Source organism: Meleagris gallopavo, chromosome 31 (assembly GCF_905368555.1).
Source record: "Meleagris gallopavo chromosome 31, MGAL_WU_HG_1.1, whole genome shotgun sequence".
In the NCBI taxonomy this organism is placed as follows: Eukaryota; Metazoa; Chordata; class Aves; order Galliformes; family Phasianidae; genus Meleagris; species Meleagris gallopavo.
Window position 1 is genome coordinate 103,234 of NC_139434.1, and position 25,559 is coordinate 128,792.

A 25,559-nucleotide genomic window follows, 5' to 3' on the forward strand; every position below is an offset into this window, starting at 1 on the left:
TATTGTGGGGGGGAGCTTGAGTTGTGGGGGACACGGGGGGGCACAGAGATGTGGAGCTGCAGTGAGGGGGTTAAGTGGGGACACAGAAGGGGGTCACGGTGGGGGGGGGTCACGGTGGGGGACGGGGTTGGGGGGGTCACATGCGGGGGCCACGGGATGGATATGGGGGAAATGGGGGGATGGGGGCCACGGGGGGGGGCACAGGGACGTGTGGTGGGGACTCACGGGTGGGGGGCGGTGGGATATGGGGGGCTACGGGAGGCATCGTGGGGGGGAGTGCACTGGTGGAGGGCACAGGGACACGGAGGGTCGTGGGGGAGACGCAGGTGGGGGGCAGGAGGACATGAGGGGTCCTCGTGAGGGGGGTAAGGGGGGCACAGCGGTGGGGGATATGGACATGGGGGGATCGGGGGGGCGGGAAATGGGGGGATGGGGAACGGGGGCATATGGGGGAACACGGGGGGGGTGCAAGACGGGGATGGGGGGCAGACGGGGGGCATACGCTGCTGAGAGCCGGGGGGTCGCATGGCAGGGGCGCAGGTGGGGGGGGGGGGGGGGCACGAGGGAGTGCCCGGTGGTCGTTTGTCCCTGTCAGACTCTCAAGGACGCGGGGTGGGGGAAAGGATATAGGGGGGGGGGCGTGACTCAGAGCTGCTGGGTCGGTGGGTGGAGGGGGGGCCTGGCCCGGTTCTGAGACCCCCGGAAAGGGTTCTGGGAAGCGTCCCCAGCCCCCCCCCCCCCCCGCATTACAGTGAGCACTCAGACGTCCGTCCCCCGTCCCCCCCCCCGTGAATCAGCATTCTGGGGGCACTCCTCATCCTCCCGCCCCCCCCACCTCTGTCCACCTTAAGGGCAGTTCCTCCTTAACCGGGGGGGGGGTAGGGGGGTGCGTGACGAGGTTGGGGGGGGCGGCCTCTCTATGCCCCCCCCCCCCTTTTCCCACCCCCCCACCTCCGGTGCCGGCGCTGCAGTGGCGACAGCGACGCGGTGACAGAAGCGGCTGCAGCGCTGCGGAGCATCCCGGGCCGCGCCGCCTCCTTCAGCATCCCGCATCCCCGAACCGCATCCCGGGTGCCGCCCCGCAGCTCCGCCTGCCATCCTTCAGCCTTTGGGTACCGCCCGCATCCCGCAGCCCCGGCCGCCCGCTGTAGAACCCCGCATCCCTGGGCAGCATCCCTGGGACCGCCCCGCATCCTCGAAGCTGCGTTCTTCACCCCTGGGTTCAACCCGGCACCTGAGTGCCATCCCGCACCTCTGGGTGCCGCCCGACGCCCGAGCAGCACCCTCATCCCCAAGGATCCCGCATCCCCGGTTACCGCCCCGCATCCCGGAGCAGAACCCCGCGGAACCCCGCGTCGCCGGGGGTCGCTCCTCACCCCGCATCTCTGACCGGGATCCCACGGGATCCCGCACTCCCAGGTGCACCCCCTCCTCCCATCCTACCCCCCCCCGGTCCCTCTGGGTACCGCCCGCACCTTCTTGGGGCCACCCCGCACCTTTCGGTCGCTCCCGCACCCCCCCGCGCCCCCCCTCCGGCATGGCGGAGCCCGGCGCTGAGTGCAGCATTAAGGTGCTGTGCCGCTTTCGGCCCCTGAACCAAGCGGAGATCCTGCGGGGGGATCGATTCCTGCCCGTCTTCCAGGGCGATGACAGCGTGGTGGTGGGGGTGAGTCGGGGGGGTCGGGAAGGGGGGGTCGGGGGAAGTCCGGGATGGGATTGGGGACCCCCCGCTCCCACCTTCTCTTTAGATCTGGTGGTATTTTGGGGAGCGGGGGTCCTGGGGGTCAGATGGAGAAGGTGTGTGGGAGGGTGTTGATGTGGGGGGCATTGATGTGGGGGGTCATTCTGCGGGGGGGGCGGGCAGGTAATGGCGGCGTGAGGGTTGGTCAGGGCGTGGCCGCTGGAGATGGTGCCCAAACATCCCCATCCCCCCCCCGCATCTCCCTCCCTTCCCCCCCGCCCTTTCACTGTTTTGCTCCCAGTTCTCCCAGTCTGTCCCAGTGACTGGGGGGGGCTGTTTACAATGAGCCCTCCGCTCCGGGGGGGGCTGCCTCGCTCCCCAAACCCGCTCCCCCGCACCATCAGCTCCAGAGGGGTGTCCCGGGGGGGGGAGGGGCGTTTGCCGCAGATCTGCACACCCCCCCCCCGGCCCTCCCCTCCCCACCCCACCAGCTGCGACCCTTTGTTAGTGCCGGGCCCCCCCCCGGGGGGTAAACCGTGCTGGGGGGGTCAGGGTGGAGGCCAATCCTCCCCTTCCACACACAAGTAAAAGCCCCCGATGTGGGGCTCAATGCGTGGAGGGGCCTCTCCCGCATGGGGGGGTCCTCTGACTGAGGGAGTGTCCTATAATGGGGGGGGTCCCTGAATGGGGAGTTCCCCTGACTTGGGGATGTTTTCTGAACGGGGGGGGGGGGTCTCTTGTGTGGTGTTCTCCTGATTGGAGGGATCTGATGAATGGAGGGGGGGGGGCTATGAATGGGGGGGGGGTCTCAGTGGTCCCATCCGACCCCATTTGAGGGGTTCACAAAGCGGGGATCCCGCGGGGGGGGGGAGGGGGCCGCGGCGTGCTGCTGTGCGGTGCCGCTGTGCAGGCGCATTGCGGGGTGCTGCGGGGCCGGGCGTGATCGAGGACGGAGGGGGGGCTGCGACCGGAACACCCCCTCCCTCCCCCGCTGTACCCCGGTGTCCCCGGATCCACGGGGGGTCCCGCCGGTCCCGGGAAGGCTGCAGATATTCAGCACCGCGGAGATGGACAGCTCCCGGCGGGCGGGGAATGGGGGGGGTGGGGGGGTATAGGGGATGTGGGGGGGTATAGGGGATGTGGGGGGACATATGGGGGGGATGTGGGGATGTGGGGGGGTATAGGGGATGTGGGGGGACATATGGGGGGGATGTGGGGATGTGGGGGGGTATAGGGGATGTGGGGGGACATATGGGGGGGATGGGGGGATGTGGGGGGGTATAGGGGATGTGGGGGGACATATGGGGGGATGGGGGGATGTGGAGGTATGGGGGATGTGGGGGGACGTAGGGGGTATAGGGGTATGGGGAGGATGGGCGGGATGTGGGGGATATGGGGGATATAGGAAGAAATGGCGGGTATGGGGAATGTGGGGGGTGTGGGGGATATGAGGGATATGGTGCATGGGGTATATAGGGAGATGTGGGGGGTATGGGAGTTATAGGGAGATATGGGGGATATGGGGGAGATAAGGGGGATGTGGGGGGAGTGTGGGCAGTGGGGGTTCCTGCCCCCCCCTCCGCACCCCATGTGAACCCCGCAGAGCCCCTCATCAGCTGCCCTATGACCCCACACCCCTCAAAGCCGCCCATAAGCCTCCATGGGTCCCACAGACCCCATAACACATCTCCACTGCCCCCCCTTTACACATCTCCATAGGCCCCCATCCTCTCCCCAAAAACCCCATAGACCCCACAGACCCCATAGACCTCATAGACTCCGCCTTGCATCCCCATACTCTCCCCCGTGGATCCCATATATTCCCCCACAGGCCCCATCTTCCACCCCCATACATCCCCACGGATCCCCTGAGCCCCCATACCACCCCACAACCCTCCCACCCCACACACTCTCAGACAGACCCCTTATAGACCCGGGCCCCATATACTCCCTGTAACCCCCAGATTTCCCATACACCCCATATCCCCTACACACCCCATAGCCCCCACACCCCCCATATCCTCTGTACATCCCACAATCCTCATATAACCCCCCCACACCCCATAGCCCCCGTGTCCCCCATTTCCCCTATACACCCTATAATCCCTTTTCCTCCCCATATCCCCCATACCGCCCCATACCCCCCAAATACCCTATATCCCTTACTCAGCCCTGTATCCCTCCATGCTGCCCATATAACCCATATCCCCTATTTACCCTATATCCCTCCCCACCCCCCATACACCCCCATATCCCATATAGGCCCCACAGACCCTATAAACTCCCGTATTCTCTGTTCTCCCCATGTGGAATCTGTGGGGTTCCAGGGAGTGTATAGGGGTTGGGGGGGTGTATATGGGGGCGGGGGGGCTGTTGGGGATTATTTATGGGAAGAGCTCTGGGGGGAACTGGGGGGGGGACTCTCAAGTATTGGGGGGTACTTGAGAGTGTTGGGGGGCGGATGTGTGGGGTGGGGGGGATATTTGGGGGTTTGGGGGTATATGAGGTATTTGGGGGGTTGGGGTACGTGGGGGGGTCTGGGGATTAAAGGGGGGGGGGTTGTGAATCACCCTTACTGGGATCAACTGGAATGTACCCGTACCCCCCGGTGGGGGGGGGGACAGACCCTTCTGGGGGTCTCCGCTGAACGCAGCCCCCCCCGCGTCCCCCCCCCAGGGCAAACCCTACGTGTTCGACCGCGTCTTCCCCCCCAACACCACGCAGGAGCAGGTGTACAGAGCCTGCGCCATGCAGATCGTCAAGGGTGAGGGGGGGGGCCTGGAGGCTGGGGGGGGGGCTGGAGGATGTGGGGGGGTCTGCAGGGCTGGGGGGGTCTGGAGGATGGGGGGGCCTGCAGGGGTTGGGAGGTTTGTAGGTTGGGGGGGGACCTTCAGCGCTCGGGGGGGTCTGCAAAGTTGGGCAGGAGTCTGTAGGATGTGGGGAGGGTCTGCAGGCTGTGGGGGTCTGTAGGGTTTTTGGGGGGGTCTGTAGGGTTTTTTTGGGGGGTCTGCAGATTGTAGGGGGGGTCTGGATGGCTGGGGGGGTCTGTAGGATGCGAGGGAGGTCTGTAGATTTTGGGGGTCTCTGTAGGATGTGGCAGAGGGGGCGTAGGATGTGGGGGGGACCTGCAGGGCAGGGGGGGTCTGTAGGAGGGGGGGTCCCTCGGTGTCTGGGGCTCCATTCACTGCCCCCCCGCCCCCCAGATGTGCTGGCGGGTTACAACGGCACCATCTTCGCCTACGGGCAGACGTCATCGGGGAAAACCCACACGATGGAGGTGAGGGGTCGAGGGTCGGGGGGGGTCGGGGGGGTCCTCAATTCCCCCCTGGGTGACCCCCCCGGCCTCCCCCTCCCAGGGGAAGTTGCACGACCCCCAGCAGATGGGCATCATCCCCCGCATCGCTCAGGACATCTTCAACCACATCTATGCCATGGATGAGAACCTCGAGTTCCACATCAAGGTGGGGGGGTGGGGGGGAGGACTGGGGGGACTGGGAGCACTGGGAGGTCGGGTCCTGGACCCCCCCCCCCCCCCCCCCCCGGTGACTCCGGAATCCCTCCTGCCAGGTTTCCTACTTTGAAATTTATCTGGATAAGATCCGGGATCTGCTGGACAGTGAGTGGGGGCACTGGGGGGGGGCTGGGGGCACCGGGGGAGGCTGGAAGGGACTGGAGAGGAGTGGAAGGGACTGGGGAGGACGTGAGGAAGCACTGTGTGGGCAGGGAGGCACTGGGAGGGGGGGGGGGGCACTGGGGAGCACTGGGAGGGGCACGAGGGTGACACTGGTTGGCATTGGCGGAAATCGGGGGGGCCTGGAAGGGACTTGGGGGGCACCTGGGGGGTTTGCAAGGCACTGGGGGGGACTGGGAGGACAGTGGAGGGGTACTGGGGGCACTGTAAGGCTCTGAGTAGGGGTGGGAGGACAGGGCGGCACTGGGAAGCAGTGGATGTGTACTGGGAGGCAGCGGGAGGCACTGGGTGGATACTGGGAAGCACTGGGAAGCACAAGTTGGATACTGGGAGGCACTGGGAGGCAATGGGAAGCAGTGGATGTGTACTGGGAGGCAGCGGGAGGCACTGGGTGGATACTGGGAGGCACTGGGTTGATGCTGGGAGGCACTGGGTGGATACTGGGAGGCACTGGGTTGATACTGGGAGGCACTGGGAAGCACAAGTTGGATACTGGGAGGCACTGAGAGGCAATGGGAAGCAGTGGATGTGTATTGGGAGGCAGCGGGAGGCACTGGGTGGATACTGGGAGGCACTGGGTTGATACTGGGAGGCACTGGGTGGATACTGGGAGGCACTGGGTTGATACTGGGAGGCACTGGGTGGATACTGGGAGGCACTGGGTTGATACTGGGAGGCACTGGGTGGATACTGGGAGGCACTGGGTTGATACTGGGAGGCACTGGGTGGATACTGGGAGGCACTGGATGGATACTGGGAGGCACTGGGTTGATACTGGGAGGCACTGGGTGGATACTGGGAGGCACTGGGTTGATACTGGGAGGCACTGGGTGGATACTGGGAGGCACTGGATGGATACTGGGAGGCACTGGGTTGATACTGGGAGGCACTGGATGGATACTGGGAGGCACTGGGTTGATACTGGGAGGCACTGGGTGGATACTGGGAGGCACTGGGAGCTCCCAGGACGGTTTCTGGGGGTGTCACCGCTGTCCCCCCCCCGCAGTGACCAAGACCAACCTGTCGGTGCACGAGGACAAGAACCGCGTCCCCTACGTCAAGGTCGGGGTCCTGGGGGGAGGTCCGGGGGAGGGGGGGCGACCCCACAGAGGGGTTCTGACCCCCCCCCCCCCCCAGGGCTGCACGGAGCGCTTCGTCTCCAGCCCCGAAGAAATCCTGGATGTCATCGACGAGGGGAAATCGAACCGGCATGTGGCCGTCACCAGTGAGCGGGGCACAGCGAGGGGGCGGGGGGGGCATCGGGGGGGGCATCACCGCGACGTGAGGATGTGGGGACAGCATGGGGACACTGTGGGGACGTGGAGCTATGGGGACATCGTGGGGACGTGGGGAAATAGTGGGGACACTGTGATGACGTTGTGGGGACGTGGGGACATCGTGGGGGTGGGGGGATATGGGGGGGACATCAGAGGGACGTGAGGACATCGTGGGGTTATCGTGGGGATGCGGGGTACGGGGGCATCATGGGGACATCATGGGGACATCAGGGTATGAGGACGTTATGGGGACGTGGGGACACGGGGTGGGGGGCTGCTGGGGGTGGCTCCTGCCACAGTGGGTGCCCTGGAGGGTCCCTGGGGTCCCCAAAGCACCACAGAGGCACCAGGGAGGACTGTGGGGCACTGTGGGGAATTTGGGCCGTGCCACCGGGGTCGTGGGGTCCCAGCCGTGTCCCTGGGGCACTGGGGGGGTCGTTGGGGTACCATGGGGCCTCTGGGGGCTACTGGGGCACCGTGGGGTCTCTGAGGAACCGTGGAGTCCCTGGGGGGGTCTCTGGGGTGCTATGGGGGGGATATCTTCTGGTTGGGGGTCACTGGGGCACCAGGGGGGTCCTAGGAGCGCTATGGGCTTCCTGGGGTTCTTTGGGGTACCGTGGGGTCCCTGGGGGTCACCGCGGCACCACTGGGGTCCCTGGGGGGTCACCGGGGTACCACGGGTCCCTGGGGGTCTCTGGGTGCAATGGGGTCCTTGGGGCACTGCAGGATCCGATCCCGGGGGGTCCCAGAGGCATTGCGTAGGGTTCCTGTGCGTCACTGGGGTGCTGTGGGGTCCCACGGTGCTGCCGAACCCCAGAGTGCCGGGGGGGCCTTGGGGCACTCTGGGGGTCTGTGGGGTCTTCAGAGTGGTGCAGCCCCCCCCCCCCCCGTGACCCCACAGACATGAACGAGCACAGCTCCCGCAGCCACAGCATCTTCCTCATCAACATCAAGCAGGAGAACGTGGAGACGGAGCAGAAGCTCAGCGGGAAGCTCTACCTGGTCGACCTGGCTGGGAGCGAGAAGGTGGGGGGCGGGGGGGCTGCGGTGGGGGCGTCGGGTTGGGGGGCTGTGGGCTGCGGATCTTTGGGTTAGGGGATGTTTGGATTGGGGTTTTGGGATTGGATGACCTTCGGGTTAGGAGTCTTTAGTTTGGGGGTCTTTGCGCTGGGGGGTCTTTGGGTTGGGGATCTTTGGGTTGTGGGGATGTTTTGGTAGGGAGTCCTCATGTTGGGGTCTTTGGGTTTGGGGGTCTTTGGGCTGGGATGATGGGGTTGGGGCGATCTCTGAGTTGGGGAGACTCGGGGCTGGGATATTTTCCGGTTGGGGGCTTTGTGTTGAAGGGTCTTTGGGTTTGGGGTCTTTGGGGTGGAGGTGTTTGGGTCGGAGGGTCTTTAGATTGGGGTGTATTTGTGTTGGGTGGTCTTTGGGTTTGGGGCGTCTTGGGTTTGGGATATCTTCTGGTTGGGGGTCTTTGAGTTGGGGGGATCTTTGGTTGGGGAGCCTTTGGGTTGGAGGGCTTTGGGTTCCGAATTTTTGAGTTGGGAGTCTTTGGGCTGAGGGGATGTTTGGGTTGGGGGGATTCAGGGCGAGAATTTTGGGGTTGGGGGTCTTTGAGTTGGGGGTCTTTAGGTCGCCGGGTTTTTAGGTTGGGGGGTCTTTGTGTTGGGTGGTCTTTGGGTTTGGGGGATCTTTGGATGTGGAGGATGTTTTGGTGGAAGGCCTTTGGGGTGGGAATTTTGGGGTTGGGGTCTTCGAGTTGGGAGTTTTTGTGTTGAGTGTCTTTGGGTTGGGAAACCTTCCGTTGGGGGTCTGTGTGTCGGGGGACGTTGGGTTATGGGAAGTTTGGGTTGGAGGCCTTTGGGTTGGGGATGTCGGGGTTGGGGCTCTTTGGGATCGGGGTCTTTGAGTTGGGAGGATGTTTGGGTTGTGGGGGGGGTCTTTCGGTTTGGGGGTCTTTGTGTTGGGTGGCCGTTGGGTTTGCAGGGTTTGGGGGATGGGATGTATTCTGGTGGGGGGTCTGTATTGGGGTCTGTATTGGGGTCTGTGTTGGGGTCTGTATTGGGGTCTGTGTTGGGATCTCTGTTGGGGTCTGTGTTGGGGGTCTGTGTTGGGGTCTGTATTGGGGTCTGTGTTGAGGTCTGTGTTGGGGTCTGTATTGGGGTCTGTGTTGGGGTCTGTGTTGGGGTCTGTGTTGGGGTCTGTGTTGGGGTCTGTGTTGGGGTCTGTATTGGGGTCTGTGTTGGGGTCTGTGTTGGGGTCTGTATTGGGGTCTGTGTTGGGGTCTGTATTGGGGTCTGTGTTGGGGTCTGTGTTGGGGTCTGTATTGGGGTCTTTGTTGGGGTCTGTGTTGGGGTCTGTATTGGGGTCTGTGTTGGGGTCTGTGTTGGGGTCTGTATTGGGGTCTGTGTTGGGGGTCAGTATTGGGGTCTGTATAAGGGTCTGTGTTGGGGTCTGTGTTGGGGGTCAGTATTGGGGTCTGTATTAGGGTCTGTGTTGGGGTCTGTGTTGGGGTCTGTATTGGGGTCTGTGTTGGGGTGTGTGTTGGGTCTGTATTGGGGTCTGTGTTGGGATCTGTGTTGGGGGTCTGTGTTGGGTCTGTGTTGGGGTCTGTATTGGGGTCTGTGTTGGGATCTGTGTTGGGGTCTGTATTGGGGTCTGTGTTGGGGGTCTGTGTTGGGGTCTGTATTGGGGTCTGTGTTGAGGTCTGTGTTGGGGTCTGTATTGGGGTCTGTGTTGGGATCTGTGTTGGGGGTCTGTGTTGGGGTCTGTATTGGGGTCTGTATTGGGGTCTGTGTTGGGATCTGTGTTGGGGTCTGTGTTGGGGTCTGTGTTGGGGTCTGTGTTGGGGTCTGTGTTGGGGTCTGTGTTGGGGTCTGTATTGGGGTCTGTGTTGGGGTCTTGTTGGGGTCTGTGTTGGGATCTGTGTTGGGGTCTGTATTGGGATCTGTGTTGGGGTCTGTGTTGGGGTCTGTATTGGGGTCTGTGTTGGGGTCTTTGTTGGGGTCTGTGTTGGGATCTGTGTTGGGGTCTGTATTGGGATCTGTGTTGGGGTGTGTGTTGGGGTCTGTATTGGGGTCTTTGTTTGGGTCTGTCTTGGGGGTCTGTGTTGGGGGTCTGTATTGGGGTCTGTGTTGGGGTCTGTGTTGGGGTCTGTGTTGGGGGTCTGTGTTGGGGGTCTGTATTGGGGTCTGTATTGGGGTCTGTGTTGGGGGTCTGTCTTGGGATCTGTGTTGGGGGTCAGATTAGGGGTCTTTGTTGGGGTCTGTGTTGGGGTCTGTGTTGGGGTCTGTGTTGGGATCTGTGTCGGGGTCTGTATTGGGGTCTGTGTTGGGGGTCTGTGTTGGGGTCTGTGTTGGGGGTCTGTGTTGGGGTCTGTGTTGGGATCTGTGTTGGGGTCTGTATTGGGGTCTGTATTGGGGTCTGTGTTGGGGTCTGTGTTGGGATCTGTATTGGGGTCTGTGTTGGGGGTCTGTGTTGGGGTCTGTGTTGGGGTCTGTATTGGGGTCTGTGTTGGGGTCTGTATTGGGGTCTGTATTGGGGTCTGTGTTGGGGTCTGAGCCGCAGCCCCACAGGTCAGCAAGACGGGTGCAGAGGGCGCAGTGTTGGATGAGGCGAAGAACATCAACAAGTCTCTGTCGGCCTTGGGCAACGTCATCTCGGCTCTGGCGGAGGGCACGGTGAGACCCACAGCCCCCCACCCCGCATCCCCCCACCCCACAGCCCACTCCTCAGCCCCCCGCCCCCTCTGAGTGCCGCCGTGCCCCCGCAGAAGGCGTACGTTCCGTACCGGGACAGCAAGATGACGCGCATCCTGCAGGACTCGCTGGGGGGGAACTGCCGCACCACCATGTTCATCTGCTGCTCCCCCTCCAGCTACAACGACGCCGAGACCAAATCCACGCTTATGTTCGGCCAGCGGTACGGGGGGGGTCCCACAGCTCAGCCCCACGCCGACAGGACCCCCACCCTACAGCCCCCCACCCGTGTGCCCTGGCAGCGCCCACTGCACTGCGCCCATTGCATCCCAATGGCAGCGCTGCACCGCTGCAGCTCATCGGCACCCCAAAACCCACTGCCCCCCTATAGCACCCACATAGCACCCCATAACCCACTGCCCCCTATAGCACCCACATAGCACCCCAAAACCCACTGCCCCCCTATAGCACCCACATAGCACCCCATAACCCACTGCCCCCCTATAGCACCCACATAGCACCCCATAACACACTGCAGCCCTATAGCACCCCATAACTCCCTGCATCACAGTGTAACTCATAACCCTCTGCACCCCAAATAGCACCCCATAACTTGCTGCACCCAATAGCACCCCATAACCCACTGTTCCCCTATAGCACCCCATAACCCATTGCACCTCAGTGACACCCTATGACCACCCACCACACCCCAATGTCACCCCATAACCCAGTGCACCCAAAGCACCCCATGACCTGCTACAATCCCATGGCACCCCATAGCCCTCTGCTCCCCTATAGCACCCCATAACCCACTGCACCCCAAAGTACCCCATAACCCTCTGCATCCCAATGACACCCCATAACCCTCTGCACCCCTATAGCACCATACAACCCTCTGCACCCCTATAGCACCCCATAACCCACTGCACCCCAATGTCACCCCACAACCCCCTGCACCCCAACAGCAGCTCGTGCACTGGTTACACCCCCGGGAAATGGGGGCGGGGGGGTGGGGGGTTGTGACTGCGGCCCCCCCAAAAAGGGCGAAGACCATCAAGAACAGCGCGTCTGTCAACCTGGAGCTGACGGCGGAGCAGTGGAAGAAGAAATACGAGAAGGAGAAGGAGAAGAACAAAGCGCTGAAGGAAAGCATCGCCCGCCTGGAAGCGGAGCTGAACCGATGGCGCAGCGGTGAGGGGGGGTCTGGGGACGGGGGGGGTTGGGGGTCGCCGGGACCCCCCCAAATACTGCCCTAAAAGCGGAGGTCGGACGGCGCTGCGCCCGCAGGGGAAGCCGTGCCCGAAACGGAGCAGCTGAACGGGACGGAGACCGAGACGGAGAGCGGAGGGGGCGACGGGCCGCGCCGCGGGGGGGCGGGCGGTGAACCCCCCCGCACCGACAACGCCAACAGCTCCTCCATCGTCATCCACATCTCCGAGGAGGAGCGGCACAAATACGAGGAGGAGATCCGCAAGCTGTACAAACAGCTTGACGATAAGGTGGGGGAAACGTCCGGACCCCCCCGCGGCCCCCCCAGGAATCCCCCCCCCCGGGGGACGCGGGACCCCCCACCCACCCTCCCGTCCCGTGCCGCCCCCCCAGGACGACGAGATCAACCAGCAGAGCCAGCTGATGGAGAAGCTCAAGCAGCAGATGCTGGACCAGGAGGAGGTGGAACCCCCCCCCCCCCCCGATCCCCATCGCCCTCCGGTGGATCCCAGACCCACCGGGACCCCCCCCCCCCTACCCCGCCGGAATCTCCCTGACCCCACTCTGACCCTCACACCCACCCACAACCACTTGGAGACCCCCATGCCAAACCTGTGCCCTCTCTCCCCATCCCCTTTGTACCCCCCCCCCGACGCCATTGCCTCCCGGCCCTTCCAACCCCTGGAAACCCTCTGGGACCCCCACTCTGACACTCGAGAACCCTTCCAGACCTCCAGGGCCCCCCCCCGTGTCCCCACCCTGACCCCTGGGACCCCCTTAGGACCCCCGCCTCGACCACTTTGGGACCCCTCTAACATCTGGGACCCTTTTGGACCCCCACTGTGACAACACTGGGATCCCAGTCGTGACCTCTGATCCCGTCAACCTCCAGGACCACTCTTGGGACCCCCACCTTGACCCCCGAGAGCCCACCCTGACCTCAAGGACCCCCCGTTACCCGCACCCCGATCTCTCTCTGACCCCCTCTCTGACCCCCCAAGGCCCTTCCGTGACCTTTGGTGCCACCCCAGGACCCCCACCCCGACCTCTTTGGGATCCCTCTGACCCCCGGGACCCCCTGGGCCCCCCCAGGTGCTGGCGGCGGCGCGTGGTGGCGGCGATGCGGCGCGGCGGGAGCTGGCAGCCCTGCGTGCTGAGCACGGCGCCGCGCGAGCCGAGGTGGCGGAAGTGCTGGCGGCGCTGGAGGAGCTGGCGCGCAGTTACGACCGCAAGGCGCAGGAGGCTGAGGACACCGGGAGGCACAACCGGCGTCTGGCCGACGAGCTGGCACGGACCGAGGTGAGCATGGCACCGCCGGAGCCCGGGGACGGGGAGCCCACAGGAACCTCAAATGGAACCCCGATGGGAGTCCAGTGTGGAACCCCGATGGGAGTCCAGTGTGGAACCCTGATGGGAGTCCAGTATGGAACCCCAATGGGAATCCAGTATGGAACCCCGATGGGAGTCCAGTATGGAACCCTGATGGGAATCCAGTGTGGAACCCGATGGGAGTCCAGTATGGAACCCTGATGGGAATCCAGTATGGAACCCCGATGGGAGTCCAGTATGGAACCCCGATGGGAGTCCAGTATGGAACCCCAATGGGAGTCCAGTGTGGAACCCCGATGGGAGTCCAGTGTGGAACCCCGATGGGAGTCCAGTGTGGAACCCTGATGGGAGTCCAGTATGGAACCCTGATGGGAATCCAGTATGGAACTCCGATGGGAGTCCAGTGTGGAACCCCGATGGGAGTCCAGTGTGGAACCCTGATGGGAGTCCAGTATGGAACCCTGATGGGAATCCAGTATGGAACTCCGATGGGAGTCCAGTGTGGAACCCCGATGGGAGTCCAGTGTGGAACCCTGATGGGAGTCCAGTATGGAACCCTGATGGGAGTCCAGTGTGGAACCCCGATGGGAGTCCAGTATGGAACCCTGATGGGAATCCAGTATGGAACCCCGATGGGAGTCCAGTGTGGAACCCCGATGGGAGTCCAGTATGGAACCCCAATGGGAGTCCAGTCTGGAACCCCGATGGGAGTCCAGTGTGGAACCCTGATGGGAGTCCAGTGTGGAACCCTGATGGGAGTCCAGTATGGAACCCTGATGGGAATCCAGTATGGAACTCCGATGGGAGTCCAGTGTGGAACCCCGATGGGAATCCAGTATGGAACCCCGATGGGAGTCCAGTATGGAACCCCGATGGGAGTCCAGTATGGAACCCTGATGGGAGTCCAGTGTGGAACCCCAATGGGAGTCCAGTGTGGAACCCCGATGGGAGTCCAGTGTGGAACCCTGATGGGAGTCCAGTGTGGAACCCTGATGGGAGTCCAGTATGGAACCCTGATGGGAATCCAGTATGGAACCCCTGATGGGAGTCCAGTATGGAACCCTGATGGGAATCCAGTATGGAACCCCGATGGGAGTCCAGTGTGGAACCCCGATGGGAGTCCAGTATGGAACCCCGATGGGAGTCCAGTATGGAACCCCGATGGGAGTCCAGTATGGAACCCCGATGGGAATCCAGTATGGAACCCCGATGGGAGTCCAGTATGGAACCCCGATGGGAGTCCAGTGTGGAACCCCGATGGGAGTCCAGTATGGAACCCCGATGGGAGTCCAGTATGGAACCCTGATGGGAGTCCAGTGTGGAACCCTGATGGGAATCCAGTATGGAACCCTGATGGGAATCCAGTATGGAACCCTGATGGGAGTCCAGTGTGGAACCCTGACCTGGGATGGGGGGGTGGGACGCAGCCCTAAATGGTGGATTTGGGGCCGGGGCCGCAGGCGACCACGCAGTCACTGGAGACGGAGCTGCAGCGCGTGCGGGAGCTGGGCGGGCAGCAGCGCAAACGGGCGGCCGAGGTCCTGAACGGGCTGATGAGGGACCTGAGCGAGTTCAGCGTCATCGTGGGCAGCGGCGAGATCAAGCTGGTGAGCGGGGATGTGTGCGTCATGTGTGCGTCATGTGTGTGTTGTGTGTGTGTCACGTGTGTGTTGTGTGTGTGTCGTGTGTGTTGTGTGTGCGTCATGTGTGTGTCGTGTGTGTGTTGTGTGTGTTGTGTGTGCGTCATGTGTGCGTCATGTGTGCGTCATGTGTGTGTTGTGTGTGTGTCACGTGTGTGTTGTGTGTGTGTCGTGTGTGTTGTGTGTGCGTCATGTGTGCGTCATGTGTGTGTTGTGTGTGTTTGTGTGTGTGTGTTGTGTGTGTGTTGTGTGTGTGTGTGTGTGTGTCTGTGTGTGTTGTGTGTGTGTGTGTGTGTCATGTGTGTGTTGTGTGTGTGTGTGTGTGTGTGTATTCATGTGTGTGTCATGTGTGTGTTGTGTGTGTGTTGTGTGTATGTCATGTGTGTGTGCTGTGTGTTGTGTGTGTGTGTTGTGTGTATGTCATGTGTGTGTCATGTGTGTGTTGTGTGTGCGTCATGTGTGTGTCGTGTGTGTGTCATGTGTGTGTCGTGTGTGTGTCATGTGTGTGTCGTGTGTGTGTCGTGTGTGCGTGTCATATGTGTGTGTGTGCGCCATGTCCATGTGTGCCACATGTGCCGTGCCATGCCCATGTGTGCCATGCTGTGTCCATGTGTGCCACGCTGTGTCCATGTGTGCCATGCCGTTCTGACCATGCTGTGCCGTGCCGTGCCGTGCCATGCTGACCACACTGTGCCTTGCCGTGCTGTGCCATGCTGACCACACTGTGCCATGCCATGCTGTGCCATGCCATGCCATGCCATGCTGACCACACTGTGCCATGCCATGCTGTGCCGTGCCGTGCCATGCTGACCACACTGTACCATGCCGTGCTGTGCTGTGCCATGCCGTGCTGTGCCATGCTGACCACACTGTGCCATGCCGTGCTGTGCTGTGCCATGCCGTGCTGTGCCATGCTGACCACACTGTGCCATGCCGTGCCGTGCCATGCTGACCACACTGTGCCATGTTGTGCTGTGCCATGCCGTGCTGTGCTGTGCCATGCTGACCACACTGTGCCATGCCGTGCTGTGCCGTGGCAGCCGGTGGAGGTGAGCGGTGCCATCGAGGAGGAGTTCGCGGTGGCGCGGCTTTACATCAGCAAGATCAAATCGGAGGTGAAGTCGGTGGTGAAGCGGTGCCGGCAGCTGGAGGGGCTGCAGGTGGAATGCCACCGCAAGCTGGAGGTGACGGGGCGCGAGCTTTCCTCCTGCCAGCTGCTCATCTCCCAGGTGGGGGAGAGCGGGGGGGCGGGAGGGTGTGAGGGGACCCCCGGGGTCGGTGCCCCCCCTCCCGCTGAGCTCGGCTCCCCCCCCCGCAGCACGAGGCCAAGATCCGCTCGCTGACCGAATACATGCAGAGCGTGGAGGGCAAAAAGCGGCACCTGGAGGAGAGCTACGATGCGCTGAGCGAGGAGTTGGCGCGGCTGCGGGCGCAGGGTGGGCGTGGGGGGGGCGCGGGGGGAATTGGGCTGGGGGCGTAGCAGGGATCCGGGGAGAGGCACGGTAGGGAGCCGGCAGGGACAGAGCAGCGTTGGGAATGGGGGGGGGGGGGCAAACCAGGTTGGGAATGGGGGCACACAGAAGGGATTGGAAGTGGGGGTACAGGAGTGGTTTGGGGCTGGGGGGGCACATCTGCGATCCGGGGGGGGGGCACAATAGGGTTGGGAATGAGGGGGCACAGCAGGGACATGAGGCTGGTGGGGACACAGCAGGAAACTGGGGGGTGGGGGATCACACAGAGTTGGGAATGGGGGGCACAGCAGAGAATTGGGGCTGGGGCGGCACAGCTTAGGGCTGAGGGTGGCACAGCTAGGAGCTGGGACGGGGGGGGGGCAAAGTGGGGACCTGGGACGGGGGGGGGTCGCAAGAAGGGTCGGGGCTGGGGGGGGCACAGCAGTTATTGAGGCTGGGGGGGGGCACAGCAGGGCCGCGGGCTCAGGGCGGCGGGGGTTGGGTGGGGATGCCAGGTCCTGGGGGGTCGGTGAGGGGCTGCACGTGAGGGGGGAATGGGGGGGGAGGGCCGGGGGTCGCAGGGGTCCCGGTGCGAACTGCGCCCCCAGAGACGGCACACGAGGCGGCACGGAAGGAGCGGGAGCACGACGAGCCTCAGGACAACGATGAGGTCAAGGTGAGGGGGGGCGCTGGGGGGGGCGAAGGGTGTGGGGGGTCCCGGAGCTCGGGAGGGGGCCTCGGGAGGACGGGGGCGCGGGGAGCGGGCGGGGGGTCTCCAAAGGGCGGCGGGGCGCTGGGGATACGGGGCGGACACGGGGGGTCCCGGCGCTGACCCCCCCTCCCCGCAGAAGGCGCTGGAGCTGCAGCTGGAGACGCACCGCGAGGCGCAGCACAAACAGCTGGCGCGGCTGCGCGACGACAACAACGAGAAGCAGCGCACGATCGACGAACTGCGCGAGTGCGTGCGGCGCGGCGCGATGGGACGGCGCGAACCGATCCCAACCCGACCCCGACCGCGACACGACCCGACACCGACCCGACCCCAACCCAACCCCAACCCCAACCCAACCCCAACCCCAACCCGAACCCCAATCCCAACCCAATCCCAACCCAATCCCAACCCCAATCCCAAATCCAACCCAACCCCAATCCAACCCCATTCCCAATCCCAATCCAAACCCCACTTCAACCCAAACCCAATCCTAATCCAAACCCAATTCAATCTGAATCCCAACACAAACCCCAACCCAACACCAATCCCACCCCAATCCCAATCCAATCCCAACTCCAACCCCAATCTCAACCCAACCCCATCCCCAATCCAACCCCAATCCAATCCCAATCCTAACCCCAACCCAATCCCAATCCAGTTCAATCCCAATGCCAATCCCACTCCCAATCCAATCCCAACCCCACCCCCAATCCAATCCAATCCCAATCCAATCCCAATCCCAACCCAATCCCACTCCTAATCCCAACCTAATCTCAACCCAAGCCCATTCCCATTCCCACTCAAAACCCATAACCCAATGCCAGCCCAAATCCCAATTACAATCCCAACCCCATTCCTAATCCTACTCCCAATCCCAAACCCAGTGTCAATCCAATCTCAGTCCCAACGCCAAACCCACCCCAATCCCAACCCCAACTCAATCCCACTCCCCACCCAACCCCTCTCCCAACCCACCCCCCACCCCACCCACCCCCTCCCCATCCTCCCCCCGCTCCACCCCCCCATGCTGGGGGTCTCCCCCTGTGGGCGCTGCCCCCCTGACGCCCCCCCCCCAGCCTGACGCAGAAGCTGCAGTTGGAGCTGGAGAAGCTGCGCGCGGAGCACGAGGCGCTGCGGGCCGAGGAGCGCGCCAAGGCGGCGCGGCTGCAGGAGCTGACGTGAGCCCCCCCGGAACCCCCAGCCCCCCCGGAACCCCCAGCCCCCCCGAAACCCCCAGCCCCCCCTGCCCCCGGACCCCTCAGATCTCTGGTGCCTCCCCCGCCCTTGGGAGTGCTGGGGGACCCCCAACATCCTGTGAGCTCTGGGACCCCCGTCCCCTCCCAGGGACCCCCCCCATCCCTTCAGGGACACCCTCCCGAGACCCCTGGGACTCCTCATCACCCCCAGGACCCTCTAGCCCCTACTCTGGGACCCCCAACATCTCTGGGACCCCCCCCCCCGCATCACTGCTGACACCCCTTCCCCTGACCGCTGAGACCCTCCGTCACCCCCCGGACTCCTAACATCACTGCGACTCCCCCCGCATGATTCCCAGACCCCCCATCAGTGCTGGGACCCCCCACATCCCCCCCGGGACTCCCCATCAGTACTGGGACCCCTCCCTCACCCCTGGGATCCCCAAAATCTCTGGGAGCCCCCTCCTCCCCCTCCCCCCCAATGTCCCCTGGGACCTCCCCATCAAAGCTGGGACCCCCATCACTCCTGGGACCCCCGGCCCCCCTTATCTCTTTCCAGGGCTTCCCCATCAGTGCTGAGACCCACCCATGATGCCCGGGACCCCCAGCATCGCTGGGACCCCCCCCAATGACCCCTGGAACTCCTGGCATTACTGACCCCCCAAAAAAACTCCCAGGCCCCTCCATGCCCCCCCCAGCTCTGCTCCACCCCCATCAAATCACACACCACAATGCCAAGAGCCCCCAACATCCTCGTGCCCCCAACCCCCAGCATCCTCATGTGCCCCCCCTGTGCCCCCCCCAGATTTCTCTATGAGCGCCACGAGCAATCCAAGCAGGACCTCAAGGGGCTGGAGGAGACTGTGGTAGGTGGGGGGGGGGGGCATGAGAGGGGGTCCTGGGTCACTGTGCAGGGGCTGGGGGGTTCAGGACCCCTCACCTGTGCCCCCCCCCCGTCCCCTCCCCCCAGGCCCGTGAACTCCAGACCCTCCACAACCTACGCAAGCTGTTTGTTCAAGACGTCACGACTCGAGTCAAAAAAGTGAGGGGGGAGCACGGGGGGGGGGAGGGAAATAAGGGAGTGGGAGTGGGGGAGGGGGCTGAGAATTGAGGGGGAATAGGGGAGTGTGGGGGGACATTTTGGTGAGGGGGCTGGGAGGGCATTGGGGGGGTCATGGCGTGGAGGGGGGATCATGGCCATGGGGGGGGGGGGACATAGTATGGAGGGGCCAGAGCTACGGAGGAGGGGGTCATGGCTGGGGGGGCATGGAAGGGGGCTCTCACGGCGTGGGGGGGGTTACGGTCACGGGAGGATCGTGGGGGGGGGCTTTATGTAGGAGGGCTGTGGCCATGGGGGGAGGGGTCACGGCCATGATGGCACGGTGGGGGGCGTTACGGTCACAGGGGGGGTCATGGCCGTGCCCCCCCCGCCATTCCCGCAGAGCGCAGAGTTGGAACCTGAGGACAGTGGGGGGCTGCACTCCCAGAAGCAGAAGATTTCCTTTCTTGAGAACAACCTGGAGCAGCTTACAAAGGTTCACAAACAGGTGGGCGGGGGGGGCTCGGGGGGAGCGGGGGGCACACAGTCCAAGCCCCCCCCCTTTCATCGCTACTCACCCCCCTCCGCTTCCCCAGTGCCCCCGCTGGTCTCCCCCCATCCCATCGCCCTGCACCATTTTTTGGGGGGGGTCCCTATAGGGCAGCCCGCACCCCCCATGGCCAATTGGTGGTGCCACGTGTTGATGCCCGCTCTGTTGCCCCCCCCCTCTCGCTGCCTCCCCCCCCCCAGCTGGATCTCTGGGTTTCCAAGGTACCACAGCCCCCCCACCCACCCGGACCCCCCCAGTTTGGCGGTGGGGGGGCACCGCCCCAACCTCCATCACTTTCCTGCCCTCCCCTCACCGCACCCCACCCCCCCAATCCCCAGCTGTGCCCCCTCTGTGCCCCCCCCCCGTCTCACCACCATTTGGCTCCCCCCCCACCCTCCCCCGCCCAGCTCAGCTTCACAGTCACAGCCCCCCGCCCCCCCCCCCCCCCACCTCACGTGGCCATGGGCGCTGCCAGGGCGTGAGACCCCCCGTCCCACGTCTGGCCAGCGGCTGGGACCCCCCCATGGCACAGCTGGGGGCTGTGACCCCTCCCACTCCCACTCGTCCCCGTCCCCTTGGTGCCCATCCCTATGGGGTCTGTCCCTATGGGGCTCATCTCTAGAGGGGCCCCATTGCTGAGGGTTTCCTGCTGCCCACAAGTGCCCCATTCCCATAGGTTCCCATTCCTTTGGTTGCCCTGTTCCCATGGGTGCCCCATTCCCACAGGTGCCCCATTCCCACGGGTGCCCCATTCCCACGGGTGCCCCATTCCCACGGGTGCCCCATTTCTTTGGGTGCCCCATTCCCACGGGTGCCCCATTCCTTTGGCTGCCCCATTCCCGTGGGTGCCCCATTCCCACAGGTTCCCATTCCTTAAGACGCCCCGTTCCCTCTGGCACCCATCCCCACAGCTCCCCATTCCTCTGCCTGGCCCCCCCCCACTCCCCCATTTTCGTGCCCCCCACTGACCGCCCCCCCCACGGCGGCGGGGCGCAGCTGGTGCGTGACAATGCAGATCTGCGCTGTGAGCTTCCGAAGTTGGAGAAGCGCCTTCGGGCTACGGCTGCGCGAGTGCAGTCCTTGGAGGGGGCGCTGAGGGAAGCCAAGGAGGGAGCGCTGCAGGACAAGCGCCGCTACCAGCGCGAGGTGGAGCGCATCAAGGAGGCCGTGCGGGCGAAGGGCGGAGCGCGGCGCGGGCACAGCGCGCACATCGGTGCGGGATGGGGAAAGGAGCGGGGGGGCGGGGGCGTCGGTCGTGGGGTGATGGGGTTGTGGGGGATGTGGGGTGATGGGGTTGTGGGGGATGTGGGGTGATGGCGTTGTGGGGTGATGGCGTTGTGGGGGATGTGGGGTGATGGGGTTGTGGGGGATGTGGGGTGATGGCGTTGTGGGGTGATGGCGTTGTGGGGGATGTGGGGCGATGGGATTGTGGGGGATGTGGGGCGATGGGGTTGTGGGGGATGTGGGGTGATGGCGTTGTGGGGGTGTGGGGTGATGGGTTGTGGGGGATGTGGGGCGATGGGTTGTGGGGGATGTGGGGTGATGGGTTGTGGGGGATGTGGGGCGATGGGGTTGTGGGGGATGTGGGGTGATGGCGTTGTGGGGATGTGGGGTGATGGGGTTGTGGGGGATGTGGGGTGATGGCGTTGTGGGGGATGTGGGGTGATGGCGTTGTGGGGTGATGGCGTTGTGGGGGATGTGGGGTGATGGGGTCTTAGGGTCACGGGGTCGTGGGGTGATGGGGACACAGGGATGCGGACACACAGCAGCCCTGGTTTGCATTGGGGTGGGGGGGCGGGGCAGGGGTGGGGAGGACATTGGATGCGGGGTGGGGGTGAGGAGTGTGGGGTGGAGGGTGTGGGGTGGAGGGTGTGGGGGACATTGGGTGTGGGGTGGAGGGCATTGGACGTGGGGTAGGAGTTGAGGGGTGTGGGGTGGGAGATGTGGAGGGGGGTTTGGGTGTTGGGTGTGGGAATATTGGGTGTGGGGTGTGGAGGGGCGTGGGGGACATTGGGTGTTGGATGTGGGGCGAGGGGCATTGGGTGGGGGCTGTGGGGTTGGGTGTGGGGCAGGGGGTGTGGGGGCACTGGATGTGGGGTTGGGTGTGGGGTGGAGTGTGTGGGGGGCGTTGCATGTGGGGTGGGTGGCATTGGGTGGGGGTTATGGGGATGTGGGGAGGAGTTGGGTGTGGAGGGGTGTGGGGTGGGGGTGTGGGATGTGGGGGGCATTGGATGTTGGGTGTGGGGTGAGGAGTGTGGGGTGGAGAGTGTGGGGGGCATTGGGTGTCGGGTGTGGGGATGTGGGGTTGGGTGTGGGGTGGGGAGATGTGGGGCATTGGATATGGGGTATGGGGTGAGGGGTGGGAGATGTGGAGGGTGTTTGGGTGTTGGGTGTGGGAATGTGGGGTGGGGGGCATTGGGTGTGGGGACAGATGACCCCATAGTGGGGACATGGAAATGTGGGGACAAACAGATGGGGGGCACAGGGTGAGGGGGGGGGCAAAGGGACATGGGGTCACGGGGTGAGGGGGTGATGGGATGAGGTGGGCAAAGGGATGTGGGGTCACGGGACAGAGGGCTGTGGGGCGTGGGGTCACGGGGTGATGGGACAAAGGGATGTGGGGACGTGGGGACATGGGACAGAGGGACGTGGGGTGACGGAGTGATAGGATCATGGGTTGTGGGGACGTGGGGTGATGGGGTCATAGGATCACGGGCTGATGGGGACGCAGGGACACGGACGCACAGCAGCCCTGGTTTGCATTGGGGTGGGGGGGACATTTGGGGTGGGGGGACGCGCGGGGGCGGCAGTGCCGTGGGAGGGGGGAGGTGGGGTCACCCACAGGCACCCTTTCTGCCCCCCCCAGCCAAACCGGTGCGTGCGGGGCAGCAGCCCGCAACGTCCCCCAGCGGCCCCCCGGCCCCGAAGGGCTCAGCTACAGCAACGGCCTCTTCAGGGGGTACCACTCTGCTCCTGGGTGGGTGGGGGGCACGGGGGGGGCGCGTGGGAGGTGGGGAAAGATGGAGTGGGGGGACAAGGGGGACAAGGGGGGGCTCAGGGACAGGGATGGGGGGGTTGTGGGAGGCGCGGGGGAGAAAGGGTTGGGGAAAGGACACGGGGGGGTCATGGGGAGAGGGTGGGGGGCACGTGGGAAGGTGGGGGAATGGGGACAGGGTGGAGGATGGGGTGGGGGCACATGGGACGGGGGGGCTTGGGGATAGGGCATGGGGGGGCTATCGGGGGTGGGAGGCACAGGGGACAAGGGGGGCTCAGGGGGAGGACATGAGGGGGGTCGTGGGGGGCTCATGGGGGAGCTTGGGGGGGGAAGGGAGATGAGGGGCCGGGGGGAGGGGGTGGGGGGCACAGGGAACAACGGGCCACTGAGGGGCAGGGGATGGGGGTTCGTGGGGGGGGGTCGTGGGTGGAGGTGGGGGGCACAGGGGACAAGGGGGTGTTGGGGACAAGGGGTGGGGGGGGTCATAGGGGGGTGATGAGGACCGGACATGTGGGGGGGGGGGGTGCAGGGACGGGGGGTAATCTGAAAGCCCCCCCCCAGCTTTGCCATCAGTTCCAGCGTGCTCCCCAGCAGCCCCCCCGTCGCCTATCAGCTGAATGTGGATAATGGTGAGGGGGGGGGGGCGCAGTGGGGGGACTTTTTTTTTTTAAGGGGGAGGGGGGGGTCGTTCCCCGTGCCCCCCCTCTGGAGCTGCTGCTCTTTCCTGCAGGGAACGTGACAGACATCAACGACAACAGGTGGGGACCGGGGGGGGGATGGGGGGATCTGCAGGGGGGCACTGAGTGCTGACCCCCCCCACCCCCCAGGAGTGACCTCTCCTGCGCCTGTGAGGCTGAGGAGCCCTCCCCACTGCTTCCCCTGCGCCAGGAAACAGCGGCCAGCTAATGCCCCCCCGCAGGTACCCGGACCCCCCCGGGACCCCCAACCCCACCATCCCTAGGGATCCCCCCGCATCCTTCCATCCCTCCCCCCCCCGCCCTCTTCATCCCTTCAGACCCCAAAATCCCTGTGCCCACTCCCCCCCTCCCCCCGCCCCACTGAGGTCCCCACACCTCCAGGGACCCCCCCCATCCTCCCCACAACCCCACTGGGGTTTCTACCCGTTCCCTCGGAGACCCCCCCCCACCTCCACACCCCCCCCATCCCAGACCTCTGGGAACCCCCCCACTCTTCCGTCCCCATCTCTCCCCGATATATCCCTCAATATCCCTTTGCCTCCCCACGTCTCTGGAACCCCCCATGCCCCTCCCAGACCCCCCCATATCTCTGGGACCCCCCCCACCCCTTGAGCCCCCTCGTGTCTCCAGGGCCCCCCAGACCCCCCACATCCCTTTAACCTCTCCTAACCCTTGAGCCCCCTGTGCCCCCCATCCATCTCTGGGTGGTGACGGGTGGGGGGGGGGAATCCACACCCTGACCCCCACCCCGCCCATCCACCCCCCCCGCAGGTCCCACCGGACCCCATCACCGCTCCGCATGTCCTGGTGCCACCTGTGTGTCTGTGTGCTCGCCCCCTCCCCAGGGGCCCCCCCCACTTCAAGACCCCTCCCCCGGGACCCCTTTTGGGGGGGGGGGCATCACCGAGGCCCGGGGGGGAGAGGGAGGGGGATGGGGGGGCAGCCCGGGGGCCGCTTTGAGATGCCTTAAACCGATACCTGGAGGAATGTCCGGCCCCCCCCAACCCCCCCATTTAGGGGGCAGTGAGGCTGTGACCCCCCCGGCCCTGCTGCGCCCCCCCCCATCCTAAGCCCCCCCCCCAAACACGCCCGGCCCCACACGCGCTGCATGTCCCCACTGCGGGGGGGGCCACGCTGGAGCCACTCAATAAAGGCTGAGATGCTGAGAGATGCGTGGGGGGTCCTTTGGGGGGGGGGGGGTTCTATAGGGGGCACACGCAGCCCATAGGGGGCATAGGGCCTATAGGGGGCACACAGAGCCTACAGGGGGCACAGAGCCTATAGGGGCACAGGGAGTCCTATGGGGGGGGAACATGGGGCCTATAGGGGGCACACAGAACTTATAGGGGGAATGGGACACCCTATAGGGGGACACACAAGGGCTGTAACGGGCACAGGGCCTATAGGGGGCATAGGGCACCCTATACTGGGCACACGGGACCTATAGGGTGTAGGGGGATCCCTATGGGGAGCTCACAGGGTCTATAGGGGGTACATGGGACCCTATGGGGTTCACACAGCACCTATGGGGGGCACAAGGCCTATGGGTGCATAGGGCACCCTACAGGGGGCACACGGGGCCTATAGGGGACATAGAGAGCCCTATGGGGAGCTTATGGGGCTTATAGGGGGCACGTGGGACCCTATGGGGAGCACACAGAGAATATAGGGCACCATATGGGTAGCACATGCGCGATAAAGGGAGCACACACCACCTATAGGGATTATGTGGACACCCGAGGGTGCACGTGGAGCCCTATAGAGAGAGCAAAGAGCCCTATAGGGACCTCTGTGGGGAATCCGTCACCCTACAGCGAGCACAGCAACCCTTGTAGGCTTCCATAGTGCGCGCACAGACCTCGTAGGACTCCTAGAGGGAACACAGGGACCCCACAGAGCACACACTCCTCATAGGGATCCTATGGATCCATATGGAGAGCACATGGACCCCATAGGAACGCACAGACAGCGACAGGATGTACCCAGGCCCCTATAGGAGCACCTAGAAAGCACATAGAACCCTACAGGAGCATGCAGAACTCTGTGGGAGAACACAGACCCACATAGGAACAGCCTCCCCTATAGAAAGTACTTGGAACCCTTTAGGAGCGCACAGACACCTACAGGAGCACACAAAACCCTATAGGATCACCCAGAACCCCATAAGTGAACACAGACCCCTACAGGAGCACATAGACGACTATAGGAGAACACAGAGCCCTATATGAGAAAACATGGACCCCTATAGGAGCCCACAGATCCCCACAGGAGATCGTGGACCCCTATAGGAGCACACAAAACCCTATAGGAGAATGTGAAACCCTATAGCCGCAAACGGACCCTTAGAGTAGCACATGGAGCCCCACAGAAAGCACACAAAACCCTACAGGAGG

At 64.1% G+C, this 25,559-nt stretch overlaps 1 protein-coding gene across 1 annotated transcript; it reads left to right on the forward strand.

Annotated features, from left to right (window-relative positions):
- The first annotated feature begins 938 nt into the window (after positions 1 to 938).
- KIF5A (kinesin family member 5A) lies at positions 939 to 24,332 on the forward strand. The gene is given in 30 exon segments (XM_085212166.1): positions 939 to 1,666; positions 4,358 to 4,445; positions 4,885 to 4,958; positions 5,038 to 5,142; positions 5,249 to 5,297; positions 6,379 to 6,434; positions 6,510 to 6,597; positions 7,551 to 7,675; positions 10,225 to 10,329; positions 10,422 to 10,570; positions 11,390 to 11,538; positions 11,635 to 11,846; positions 11,950 to 12,018; positions 12,649 to 12,855; positions 14,346 to 14,492; positions 15,566 to 15,754; positions 15,844 to 15,961; positions 16,585 to 16,652; positions 16,825 to 16,934; positions 17,765 to 17,866; positions 18,690 to 18,750; positions 18,855 to 18,926; positions 19,327 to 19,431; positions 20,470 to 20,686; positions 22,340 to 22,387; positions 22,390 to 22,450; positions 23,030 to 23,097; positions 23,199 to 23,226; positions 23,296 to 23,387; positions 23,938 to 24,332. Coding segments are annotated over 29 exon segments (3,078 nt in total). The 5' UTR covers positions 939 to 1,537; the 3' UTR covers positions 23,375 to 23,387; positions 23,938 to 24,332.
- Positions 24,333 to 25,559: the final 1,227 nt, after the last annotated feature.